Source organism: Ammodytes marinus (assembly GCF_949987685.1).
Source record: "Ammodytes marinus genome assembly, chromosome: 9".
Classification (NCBI taxonomy): domain Eukaryota; kingdom Metazoa; phylum Chordata; class Actinopteri; order Uranoscopiformes; family Ammodytidae; genus Ammodytes; species Ammodytes marinus.
Window position 1 is genome coordinate 26,040,811 of NC_137213.1, and position 14,125 is coordinate 26,054,935.

General features: G+C 40.3%; 1 protein-coding gene across 1 annotated transcript in view; it reads right to left on the reverse strand.

Moving 5' to 3' along the window:
• Nucleotides 1-565: 565 nt before the first annotated feature.
• The window catches only part of st6galnac3 (ST6 (alpha-N-acetyl-neuraminyl-2,3-beta-galactosyl-1,3)-N-acetylgalactosaminide alpha-2,6-sialyltransferase 3), a gene marked incomplete at its 3' end in the record, with an annotated part of 59,402 nt that continues 45,842 nt past the window's right edge, over nt 566-14,125 (reverse strand). The window contains exons 4-5 of the mRNA XM_080034754.1: nt 3,591-3,698; nt 566-755 (exon numbers count right to left, since the gene is read on the reverse strand). Of these exons, the coding sequence (XP_079890880.1) occupies nt 566-755; nt 3,591-3,698 (298 nt within the window). The remainder of the gene's footprint in view (nt 756-3,590; nt 3,699-14,125) is intronic.

Genomic DNA, 14,125 nt, shown 5'->3' on the forward strand with positions numbered 1-14,125 from the left:
GTCCCTACAGCTGCTGATCTCCACCCATAGTCCTGGAGGAAAACAACTGTAATTCAGCGTTTAGCGATGTACACAGCTGGCAGACATGTGACCCCAATGAGGTCACTGCGACATGACATTGACAGATGGCTCATCCTTCATCATGTTTTTTTTCTCTGTTTTTTAAATTTAAATGTATTTTTATCTTTTTAAAGTTTGTCTTTGAGCCATTTGCTATACTCACAGAGTAGCGAACGGTTTGAATAGTCAATAAAGAGTGGTCATGAGCACAATCTTCAGTTCTTAAATGGAAAAAGGCTCCATATCCAAATAGGATGCTTTGCTATTTTCCTTTATCAGAAGTCTGACTCATTGAGCGGACATTGTCAAAACAAGCTCTTCCTGCGATCAAGGTCTTGACAATCGATTATCAACCAAACTTTCCTCTATACATAGTCTAATTAAGGGAACACTTTCACTCTTTTTTTTCAGTGTAGAGATTCAGCTAGTCCCCAAAATGACAGCTAAGATGACGATGCTGATGTTGCTGATGGTGTGCAGTATTTCCATGTTAGTTCGGCCGAGGTCACGACAGCTGCCAGGGCGGGTTAAAGAACTTGATGGCGTGTGTTTTGGCCCACTTGGCGAACACAGCCTTCTCGGTGACAAAGCGGTGCCCTCCGTAGGGCGCGCTCTCATGGAGCAGGTACTCTGCACACTCGTCCCGGCTGCCCGCCTCGTAGTAGTGGTACGGAACCTTTCTGAAACCCTCGGTCCTGAAGAGGGGAGAGGAACAGACACATATATAAGTTCACCCTGCTTAAAAGTGGAGTCGGCCATTTTTCGCAAAATCAGTGAATGTTTTCACCTGTTTGTACTGTGTGTGCGCTGTAATAAAAATAAAAATAAATCTAGTGTTAATACAAAGCCTAGGCTCTGTAAAGAGGTATTTAAAGAAAGGGTATGTATACAAAGGTGGCCCACCATAGCTAGCAACATGTCCATTTAGAGAAACAAAGCTATGTATTAACACCAGATTTTTTTTCAGCGCACTCACAGTATGAAAACGTAGCGGAGCGTGAGGAGATATTCACTGTCTTAGACAAAAAGTGAGTTTCACAACAAGGTCTCCACCTCTAATTAAAAAACACAACATTTCATATCTTTCAAGCCTTATTTTCGTTATTATTCTAAACTGTGTAAGTTCTCATGTCATTGTGGCTGTGTTCCGATGCCCATACTTCCTTGCTAATTGCTATTTAGTAAGACAGAAAAAAATTTAGGATGTCACAATACATGTGGTCATACAACATATATCCAATATAACAGTATTGTTTTGCTAACAAGAGAAAACCTTAGGGTATACGCATTTTAATAGCAATCTTTGAAGACAGTTTTGGTCAAATTACATTCAGCAGAGTTTCATTGGCTCAGCTCTAAAAACTTTTATCTGAAATAAGGAGTAAACTAAATTATTAAACTATTAATTTGAAGACCGTTCATCAGTTTGGAATAATGCTGAAGCAGGCAAAATTCTCCACTCACACATCGAATTCCCTCATTAAAAAAGACAAGAGCTGCTGTTGGGCGGCCTAATGTATTCAATAAATACTTTATAACTAAACTGCATTCATTTGTAAAACATTGTGACATTCATTCTAAGTGAATCTGAAAATCGAGGTAATGTTATGGTAAAGTTAGGCCCATTCTAAACCTGAATTTCACTCTATTTTACATATTTGCATATTCAAACCGTTAAAAAGACGAATTAATTGATAAACAGTTGAGCTTGGAGCATTTGAGTAGATTCATTGTGCGCTGTGCAGTGGGTTTCTAATAGCAAATGACAGCTTTATGAGCCGATGAGTTGTGTGTAACAATTTCACTGAGAGAACGAACACAGTCAGAAGAGAGAAAGCCATCACCACAGCCAGCCGGTGGGTCAACAGCGTAGCACGACCATGGCTGTCTGCCAGCTTACAGTAATACTCAGCCCAATCACTGGGTCTATTCTCTCTCTGCTACACAGCGGTGCACAGCAGCTACAACACATATATTCAATTTCACCCTCTCTGCAGAACCTGTTGAATTTGGAGATACTATAAATATAAGGTCCAAAATGTAAATGTAGGTGTTACTTGTCTGTATGCATACGTATATTACTCTGAATGTTTTTAAGAGCCAACATTCTTCTAGAATCTAGATTTAGTTTTTTATAGAGATGCAAATGTACGCATAATTAGTTAGATATTGCCAATTTTAGATATGTTTTATAAACATTTCTGAAATATTTTGTAATACAAAACATAATTGTTTTAATGTAAGTAATCAACTGGCAGAGTTTCATGATAACTGTAACTGTTTAAAAAAAAATGTTACCCAACTGGCCTTAACAGACAACTGCTGAGGTTAATTCTGAAGAAGGCTTTTGAAAAATTATCACACAAAACAACACTTCTGTCGGCTGTATGCTCTACTATGTGACAATAAATCGTCCATTCAGAAACTCACTGAAACACAATATCCTCTCATCTCATGCAGGACGGAAATAAATAAGTGAGAGAACGCCACCACTTCACTGCCTCGCTCAATCATAAAATCCTTGGGTGAATTCTCACTGCTCTCTCTCTGTCATGTGTCAGGGGCTGTTTATATTTCAACACCTGCTGTGCACTGGGAAAAACACAGAGAATGAAAGACAGGATTTTCCCCGTCCGTGCAATAGGTAGAAGTGTTTGATTTGAAGGGGATAGAGAGAGAGAGAGGGAGAGAAAGAGAGAGAGAGAGAGAGAGAGAGAGAGAGAGAGAGAGAGAGAGAGAGAGAGAGAGAGAGGGAGAAGGAGAGAGAGAGAGAGAGAGAGTGCTCAGGTTTAGCTGTGAGAGCCCATCAAGGCTGACATGAGACTGGGCAGCCGTGCCTGGAGCGACAGCATCTTGTTTGTCATCTCTCCTATGGCCTCGCAGTCTAAAGGTAATCACTCACCCAAGAGTCACAGAGAAGGAGATAGGCACATATACAAATAGAACGTTTGAAGCTGTAGTGCGTAACTTCTGTTGCCCCCACGAGGAACTTTGAGTATTTACAACAACACTGTGATCACGCATGGATTGTATTCCTTCTGCTGTACGTCCAAGTTTTTTCTTAGCAGAAGAATCAATGACTGAAACATTTTGTGGTCGCTACAGAGAGAGTTTTGTAAAGCTGATGGGCTTAATCAACTTTGTGTCAACTAATTTAGCAATGGCTTTAATGTAACCAAAAATCATTCATAAGAAAAACTTACGCACTATTGCTTTAAGGGGGGAAGTGGGTGCTGTGGCCCATCCACCCGCAGCGACGGAGACTCAGCATGCCTGCTGGGTATTCCAGGCAGGAGAACTTAATGGTATTCACAGCACAGAGAGCCCAATATGGATTTCAGCTCAGAAATTCAGCCATTAACTCCAAACGGAGGCATTGCAAATATATTCCAACAGGGCAGTCCGCGGTTATGGGAGGCTGCGATTAGGCCCGGCGATGCTGTGAATCTGAATCTAGTTTTCGAAGGAATGTGCACATTTTTCATCCAAATATGGGAGGAAAGGGGTTAGTTGGTTAGTTGATGGCTTACTTGCAGTAGGTGTCGTTTATCATGCCGTAGATGTGGATCTCTTTGCACATGTCCATGGCGAGGATGAGCGTGAACCAGCCGGTGCTGAGGTAGGAGCCGGACTGGATCCTGCAAACACACAATGACAAGCTCTTTAATATTCATTTGCATTTACATATAAACACCTATTGAGTTTCTCTGACCTTTATACGCATTGCTCTTGTGTGCTTGTAATGCGGTCGATATGAGAACTAAAGAATTATTCCAACAGATGTTCTAATTATAGTTTGCTCAGGGATAAAAGTATCAGCTAGGGATCTTAAATGTAAATTTCAATGTAAATGCATCCACAGCACAGCGAGACAGGCCTCAGATGTATATAAGCAAAGGACATACTGTAACTTTCACATGAGTAATTAATCTTTATCTCTTATTAAGAGTGTGTGTGTGTGTGTGTGTGTGTGTGTGTGTGTGTGTGTGTGTGTGTGTGTGTGTGTGTGTGTGTGTGTGTGTGTGTGTGTGTGTGTGTGTGTGTGTGTGTGTGTGTGTGTGTGTGTGTGTGTGCATATACTGTATATGTAAAGGCTCAAGGCTAGGAAGAGATGTACACTTTATTGGTCTGTTGAGCAGCTCACCACAACACAACCAGCAGTACATTACACGTGTCGTTCTCTTGTGAATGCTGCAGGAAACCCAGAGGGCCAATCAATAACAACATGCAGAATCTTTTTCATCATCAGCAGAATAGGTGTATGAGTTATGGACTATCAAAGTCAGCTTTCATCTTTTTCAAACACACTGTTGAGATGCTACTTCACTCAAAGTTTTGTCGAAGCCGCGACCAGTAGCGACTGAAGTGGGTCATAAAGTGAAGCCCTGACGCCCCCCGCATAGCAGGTGGCCCCGCTCCCCCAGAGGGCCCCCAGCTTGTTAGCCATTCAAAATGCTACAAGGAGCCTTAGACCTGCTATGAATTAAACAGAGTGCACAGCGTGAGACTGGTAGTAATGAGGCAAAGAAACGGTGGCAGGCAGCACCACAGTCTGTTGCAGAAACAGCGTAGATAGATGGAGGACTAACAGGTGTCATTTAAATGGTTATAAAAATGTATTTATAAAGAATACAACATAAACCAATCAATAAATACATTGATTAAAAATGTACTTAAAAACATTTAAAAAAAATATATGAATAAATAATAATAATAATAATAATAATAATAATAATAATAATAATAATAATAATAATAATAATAATAATAATAATAATAATAATAATAATTAAATAACGGATTTTAATACAGAAATTGGAAATCGCCAGTTACCTGCTGCTCTATTTGTTAATGGATTGATTTATGTGTCAGTAAAATCTTTTATTCATTCCTATTCATATTGTCCAATATTATCAGTGACTAGAATGTTTTCGAATCATTTCAATGACTCTGTGGTGTCATGGAAATGTCAAAGTGGTGTTACTAAACAGCAAACTAAAGAAAGAAAGGGAAAAAATTGCTTGCATACTTCCTAAATTAACAGTGATGTTTGGAATAGCAAATCCATAGCCATGATGCGCCCAGTAAGGGGTTTTCAGCAGGAAACCTGCCAGTTATTGATGAATACACTTGGACAGCTCCTGTGGCCCTGGCTGTTCCAGGATCAGCACCTTGGACAGCGACAACACAATCTCTGGTTCAAAATGTTCCCAACATTTCTGCATTGAGAGCCCTTTAAAAGTGAAGGAATGTCTTATTGTTCCCCCTATTTCGCCCAATGCATGTGTCTGTGAACAGTTCAAATAAATAACAAATGAGTATTTATCAATAATAAACAGGGAAATGAGACTTACAGTAAGACTAGTGTCTCTCTGTGAGGTTGTGATTTGAGCTAGATGCTAATGCCAGCAAGCTTATGCTAACATAATGTTTAGCTAGTATAATATTTACCTTTTTACCCCATCTGGTTTAGCATATTAGCATTTTATAATCTTCACCTGACACAAATTTCAGCTTAGGGTTTATGGAAATGTCATTAGTTTTGCAGGTATTTGGAATGGTAAAATGTAAATGTTTAGCTTTTGTCTGGGCTAGATGCAAATTCAGGGCCTCTCCACACTTCATCACTATTGATCTTGAGGAGGACATGAATGTGTTTGGCAATTCGTCTAATAGTTGCGGAAAAAAAGTCTCGGAAAAATAAAACATGTTTATGTCATGGTGTCACATGAGAAAAAGTCAAAGTAAAAAGATTACGAAAATATATAATCTCCCTGTACAGGATATTAGGTGGAAGCTTTAGGCTGTTTTGGCATGTTATACCAGCTAAACAGACTACTGTAGATAAGGTAAGTTAAGTTCACCAAACCTTGTTGTGAACCAGGTTGTAAACTGCTGGAAAATAATATCATTAAGCAGAAAACTGGAACCAAAACACTGATAAAAACCTGCTCATAGCTTGAAATAAACTCACAAAAAATATGAAGTGTCCACAGTTGTGCGGTAAAGATCTTTTATTTGGTTGTGAATCAGGAATAATTAGGTGTAACAATCCTTCCTGTCATATTATTATGCTGAAAAAAGCAGCCGGAATTCAACTGATGCAGGTCCGCGTGATAACGAGGGAGGTTTTCTCGAACAATTCACAGAGAAGTCACGTAATAATTTTTGCCTCTTGTCAAACTGCTACTCAAATTAACATTACCTTATGATTTAGGGATACTACTGTATGAATGTAGAGTGTGCTAAATCAGAAAAAGAGAGCTGAAAACCCATTAGATGTGCAAGTTGCAAGCTCAAACGAATAGTGGAAGTCATGACATATTAACACTATACATTTTTTTCAATGTTTTTGTTCTGGTTTTAATTATTTATGGATTTTGAGTCCATAATGGGATGAAAGTATCATATCATATAAACTTCTCAATGTATTCAATACAAAATATTTTAAGCCCAATAGAAATAGTATTTAGAAGAAAAGGGCCTCGTCTCCTTTTCAGTTAAAACCTTCAGTATTAAATTATATATATAATTATATTCCAGCAAAAGTATTTTTTATTATATGCACATACCATAGTATTGAGTGTGTTCAGCAGGCGTTACAAAACACACACACACACACACAAGGGCAAACTAATGACCACAGTGACCTCCCTAGATATATTCCAGAGTCGCTGCAAAATATTATGCAAACAAATGCATCATTTAAATGCAAGGGGGTCAAACTCTAACACGGGTGAAACATTCACACAATGTAGATTTCACATTTTTACATTTCACAGTGATCCGTGCTGCTGATAAACAGTGAGCAGATGGAGGCTGCCGCGATGTGTTCAAGGACACGTCGACATGACAACACTGTCTGCTGCAGAGTCAAATCTGTTATGGGGATCGAACCCATGAACTTTCTGATGACGGACAGACTGCTAAGGCCACATTACCACCTTGCTTTCTCTTTCTGCTTGTTTCTGCTTTCCTAATGACTTAGGTACTTCAGTGCTGTGTCAATAATTCACTCGCCCTTCACTCTTTAGAAATCAAACAATGTGAATGACATAATGTCCTTGGTTGTCAGGTTGAAGAAGTTTTGAGATTCTCCAAGTGGTACTGTCATGGTTGTTCCTTTAGCTGTTGCTGATGACTTACAAGTTAAATGTGTGTGCCTTGTCCTAATTACTTCCTATCTTTTCTTTTTCTGTATACTTGTAATGTGTACACTGTTCACCCCTACACCAGTTGGTGTATAAATCTTTAGTAAAATGTGTCTTGGTCTAGAGACACCACTTTTCGACCGCATTTTTACTTTGTCTTGTGTCTGTGTCAGACAAAAGGGGACTTCGACTTTATTTAGACTGGTCAAACATTCCACCTCCACATCAGACAAACACAAACCCTTCCGGCAACATTTATCAAATCTCAATTTGTTGCCCACATTGACATATTGGTTCGCGGGAACAGTGTCATGTAAATTGACGTCAGGATCACCGTCTATGTGCGTGTCGGCTCATTATCATCTGTACTGTGCCAAAGAACACCTCTTCCATCCATGCCAGGGCCAAGGAAGTGTAGCATGTACGGTATGGAGCACTCACACTGGGCAAAAAAACTAGACTTTACCTGTCAATCGTGTTCGGGAACAGTACAAATGTCTAGTGTGAGTGTGCCCCTAAGGCGCCATGTATACACTGCAGGTAGGCTTTTACTTATGGTGGGCCCAACAAGCTCTGTTACACTTGCATAGGCTGGGGCTTTGTGTGGAGGGGGAAATTACAAGAAATGCAATTTGTTGTAATAAGGGAGTGGAGGAGAAGAGAGAGGGGAAATGGCACATTATCGCTGATACACAGCTCGGCAGCTCTCAGCCTTCAGAGCTGTCAACACATCACCATTACCCTGCATTATTCATTAGCCATTTGCCACTCTAGCATTAGGCACACAGACGACTCTCACACAGAAATAAAGGCACACACACGCACACGCACGCACACACACACGCACAGGCACACGCACACGCACACACACACACACACACACCACATATCCCTAGTCGAGTGCTGAATGTCCTGGAGCAATGAAAATCTTGTTGAGAAAAAAAAAAGAGATTTGGATCTTTTGACCTGATAACTAACATTTCAAAGCCAACGTCTGTGAGTTGGAGAATTGAAGCTCTACAACAGGAAATGTGTTTACCTATGACAATTATAATGGGACGTCTTCGCAGAGAGGCTGTTATTGTGTGTGGACCAATTTAAAAGAGAGATAAGCTGCAGTGTGAAGTTGCTCTGGCAGTCGACAAATAACACCTAGAGCCCGAGGACAAAGAGAATGCAATTGGCTTGTTTTTGTTAAGGCAGCAGGAGAAACACAGGCTTTTACTCAACGATGGCAAACAAAAGGTGTCATGAGGTCTTAGCTCGACGCTGGCTGGCTGGCTTTTTACTGAGTCTAGTTAACTCCCCACTGCAACGGCTTTGTTGAAAAATTAAGCAGAAACAAATTGTGTTTGGGCAGAAACTGAGCTGAAAAAAAAAACAGACAAAAATTTGAAAAACACATAGAGAAACATAGAACAAAAAGTTGCGTCCTTCTTTTTCCTGCTCTCTCCTTCGCAAACCTGAGTCAAGTGAGGCAGGAGTGATTGGGACTGACATGCTAGCAGCCTCTGCAGCTGGGAAACGAAGGGAGTTCTGTCTGAGAGATGAAGTCAGACAACCTGAGAGCGGTCTGAGTAAATAATCCTCCCAATAGTCTGACTGAGCCGGAGCTTATTGTGCTTTACCTGCCGAGCGCCGCGGGCTAATGCAGCGCTGGAGCACTGGCCCGGGATCAGTGGAGGGTCCTCTACCTCCAACTCTGTTCAATAACTAACTCACACACTTGACATTCTCAACAGGGGACGAGCTGTCCATGTGTGCAGGGAAAATCCGCATTGACGACCGGTTTAGTCGAAACCGTGCTTTATGAAGCCTCTGCAGCTGCACAAATACGATGTGACACCTGTCATAAACACTCGGAGGAATAAAACTCCACTGAATTATGAGCATCCTTACTCTAGGAGGAAATCAAATTGACTGTAAAAACTGTTATTCAACGGACAGTAGTCAAGTTTAATACAATATTAGACCAATGCAAATGTTCACATAATCCGACACCTGCTTTGGGTCCCATAGCTTGAATGTTGAGCTAAACGATGAACAATTAAAGTTGGATGTGAGTTCAGGCGCTCTCGACAGGCCATAAATTATTGAGAGGAGTAGTTTTCTCTAGGCATTTTTGCCAAGAGTTACATGAGAGGATCGATGAAACTCATGTCTGTCTTTTAAGGCCAGGACACACCGGCCCAATAATCGCCGTCGTAGAGTCGGGCGGGGTCGGGGACACAAATCTGTTTGGTGTGAAATCGGTTGTAGAAGATGTCGTCGGGCTTCTTTTGAGCCGATTGAACATGTTCAATCGGCGGCGGACAGTCTTTCAGTTGGAGCAATTTGATTTGTGGAGGGCTAGCGAATCAGTGAAGCCCGGAAGTGAGGCGGGTAGCACAAACAGCTAACAACAGTTAGCCATCGTTTTAATGTGTTTGTTTGTTTCGTTCAGCGAGTACTCACATGCATCAACCCTTGTTGACTGCTCCACACCATGCTCGGCACTCTCTGCTAAAAATTGTGCTCTTTATGGTCCATAAATATAAATACGTATTTATATCTATGTGTATGGTCTAGAGAGAGCCATCCCATTATTTCCGGCTTCCATATTTTTTCGAGCCACAATACAGATTAGCGCCGCCTGCTGTTATGGAGACATTACGTCCCGCGCAAGCGCAGAGTGTACGGAAAGTCAGCAGTCGGTTTGGTGTGTTCTTTGCACTTTTTCGGCCGCGACGGGAAGACTGGAGCTCCCTGAATCGGCAGTCGCGATTTTCGGGTAGTCGGATTGGTGTGTCCTGGCCTTTAAAGATGAAGCTGCCGCCAGCAGCAGGTTTGATATGCTTAGCTTAGCATACAGACTGGAAGCAGGGGGGAACAGCTAGCGTGGCTGTGTCCAACAAAATCTTCACAGTCACTGTGAGCCCGAGTTCGAAAAAAACCTCCCAAAACCTGCATTCAGAGCAGTGCAGTGCGAACTGAACCGTGTCCAGGTGCGCCTCCTTCATTAATTGATCTTTTGGCATCATTTAACGTGACTCTCCGACATTGTAACATCATGTATGTCAGAAAAGACAAGCATAATATGTCCCCTTTAACCTCCTTATGTCTAACTCTCTTCTATTCTGCCTCAATGAAATAGTCACTCAAGCTGAACTCCAGTTGTATATTGTCCGTGTTTTTACTTGGACCACCATGGCACGCAAACACAAAGCTATTTAAAGGCAGGCTTCTCCACCAGATGCACTCTGATTAAATTGATCCAAGCTCCAGAAACATGAACTGCAAACATTGCCTTAGATGTAGCCTGACGCAAATGTCTTTCATTAATTGATTACTTGGTAAATCAATGGGGTTGCGAGTCAAGGCGTTGCACTTGCCCATGGGCCAGTTGGACGTACAAGAACATCTTCCTGTATCTCTGAAGCAGCTGTGGAACCCCTGGGACAACAACAGTGACAAAATCATGAGATGAGCCGCGGGCTGAATATAACGAGGCTTTTTTCGAACATTTTTCTTTTTACACAGACCACGGAGCACAGCAATTTATTTTAATGATGGGAATGAGCAATGCAGGCTTGCTGAGGCGTTACTTAATTCTGCCGGGAGGCGATGTGAAGCATCGGGGGGTGACCTCCACCTCCACAACCTCCTTTATGAAAAAGACAATTTGCCTTTTTCTTCATGTCTAGTTTTGTTAACTTTTAAAAATAGTATGCAACAATATTAGTAACCAGGAAAGAGGATGTTTACCCTTGAAGAAAGGACGTCTGTTGGTGCAGACAAGCTCCATCTTTTGGTTGAATGACAGAAGCTCGCTGGTGGTTACATTATTTTTTTTTTTTTTAAGATTATTTTTGAAGCATTTTTGATTTTTATTAGATAGGTTTTTAGAGAGACAGAGTTGAAGTGGGGCAGAGAGGGGAAGACATGCAGAGAACTGACTTGAACCCGGGTCTGCTGCGGGGCCTGTGCCCGGGGCCGACGCTCTGACCACTGCGCCATGGTTACATTTTTAGCAGTTTTCAACTATTTCTCCCTTTCCAATGACTCTAAATTGAAACGAACTCAACTCTAAGCTTTAAGTTTTAATCTACTTAATATGAATGACCATTTAATGTACATTTATTATGTTTTGTAACTTAAATTAAGTCTGTAAAGTGAGCATTATACAAAGTATAGAAAATACTGGACTAGGGCTGTGGAATAAACCCAAACGATCAAGTGAGAAATAATACATCTTTTATTGACTTAAAATATAGTCCTATATATAAAATGATTATATACGATGATAATAATTAGATTATAGTCTGGGAGCAGAGGTAAGTATTGACTGGATGTATTCTGAATTGGGTAGTACATCACTTTTAATTTATTTAGTTGTCTTTGTGTGATTGTTTCATGTATTGTATGTGTTTGTTTGCTGCCTTGCTGTAAAAATGTCCTCTTGAATATGAAGATGTGAAACTGTCTCTGCTCTTTCCTGCCTCGTAACAAACTCAGCTTCCAGCCCTGCAGTAAGATTTTCATTTTCTGTCTGGCTCCTGAATCCTTGAACATGTTTTTAATGAAAAATATTCATAGAGTCCTCTCTGTTTATCTCTATTATAAAAGACTGGCATATTCTAATCTCAAGTTCATGGTTGAAGAATCTGTTTAGTGTCGGGATTCAATTCAGTTCATTCTGAGGGAATATAAAATATATACCGGATAGTGGTGTGTTTCATTTCATTCCCTTCGTTTTAATAGGGTAAATAATATTCCACTTTGTTCTACATGTTTCCCTGAATGAAGTAGGTTTGTCGACTGGCTTTGCTGATAGTTTGGTGAAGCTCAGATCCTCCCATTGGGTAAACTTCAACATAATCAGAGATGGCTTTGCAAACAACGGGAATTTGGTTAAATAAACTGTAAGTAACATCCGAGGAAAGATTTAACGCCCTTAAATTCACCGTACAATTACTTCTTAGGCTGCACACACACGCATGCAGTTATCTTCAAGACAAATGAAATACAAGACAAATTCTGTAGAAGTTCAGAGGTACTTTTAGAAGGACAGAAATATGTTAAGATTTCACAATTTAGTATCTAGTATCTCACATTAAATGCTGAGAAAAACTGGCATGTATAGAAGAGGAAATCTAAGGTTAGGTAACCATGGAACTGTGCGAGAAGGCTCTACTACCTTAGTCTGAAATTGCTGCTAATAACACACTCAGCAAATAGCAAGGTACTGGGACTCTGCCACTGATTTTTGGGGTAATTTGAAAGAGACTTTTAGTGCAACTCATTGGACTCCAGATTTACTTTTCATTGATAGAGAAAAAGTGGATAACACACTTTCCCGAATGGAAAATCAGTCCCCTCGTTTCACTCTCTTCCACAGAGTGTAATCATGATAAGTAGAAACCCAAATGCACCCACTTCACAGGCTCAGATAATGGATTTAAGGGCTTTAATGTCAACTGAGGCATTACACAACATCAACATACTTTACTACTTAAAGCTATAGTGCGTACATTTTTCATATAAACTAATGTTAGTTACATTCAAGCCTTCGCCAAATGATTGAGACAAAGTTGATTAAGCCGATCAGCTCCACAAAACTCTCTGTATTTCTCAGTATGACAGCGTTTACAAACTGGTGCAGGAGCCCAGAAAAATCCCAAGAAATGTTTTGGCTTTTGATTCTACTGCTAAGAGAAAACCTGAACGTAGAGCAGGAGGAAAAAAATCCATGCGCCATCACCGAAGGCTTACCTCATGTAGATGAGCCAACAGTGTTGTTGTTATTACTCCCTATACCTCATGTGGACGACAGAAGTTACAAACTTTAGCTTTAAAGCCTGTTTTTCTAGAAATATCGCCATTTAAGGATCTAAGCAAGAATCCAGCACCCACCAGCTGAACAGACATGCTATTTTCAGCGAAAACAACAGGTGCAAACAAGTCCCAATCAACACAAGTGGGAGTCCTTAAAACCAATTAAATCAAACTGAGCAAATAAAGAATGAAACGAAGAAGAAGAAAATTAGAAAAACAACTGCCAGTGATATATTTTTCCAAATTAATGTACGTAGTAGCAGCTGTGTCCCCAATTGAAAATACACTTTTTATTTTCATTTTATTATTACAGATTTTACTGTATTGCTGCATCATAACTCTGACAACCTCACAATAAAACAAGTGTGGTGTTTCTCCCGGTAAAGACACACACAGTACATCTACTTCTATCCACTTCTCTGTGAAACACAATAAAACTCCCATGGCCCATTTGTCATCGTACTGCTCAATGACTTTGAAACATAAGGTGATACAGATGTTCTATAGTTTTGTTATTGTCCACAGTATTCCATGAAAGGAACAAAACCAACAACGATTTGAAGTATTGTCTCTTCAGTCGAGATTGATATAGTACTAACAGATATATTTTCTCTCTGTGCCCTAGCGCTCCATTGTTTGCAAAATCTGATAAAAATGGATGTTTGTCCGTAGCCCCTCTGGACAGTCGGCTCCACATGATTTTACAGCCTAAAAACTGTATATTCTTTGTCTAGGAGGTTATAATAGCAACTGACCATTTTTTATGAGTGGTTGAGTTCAAGGACAATCATTGAAACATCTTGCATTCAGAACTTTAAAATTCCTCCACCAACCTCGCTTCGCTTTCACTGAGTATATCTTATTTTGGCTTTATTAAAAAAAGAAAAAGGTCCCAACGGAGAGTTTGTTCAATTGCTTTCTCTCTTTTCTCTCTCTTTTCTTGGGGATTAGTCTTTTGTGCTGTAGTCCTTCAGGGCTTGATGATATTGGATTTTACTCCCTTGGGGGATCCTTTTGTTTCTGGTTCAATATTCTTAGCGCTTTTCAAATTCCCTCTTTCTCCTTCTCTCTCTCTATCACACCCTTTTCCCCTTATTTCC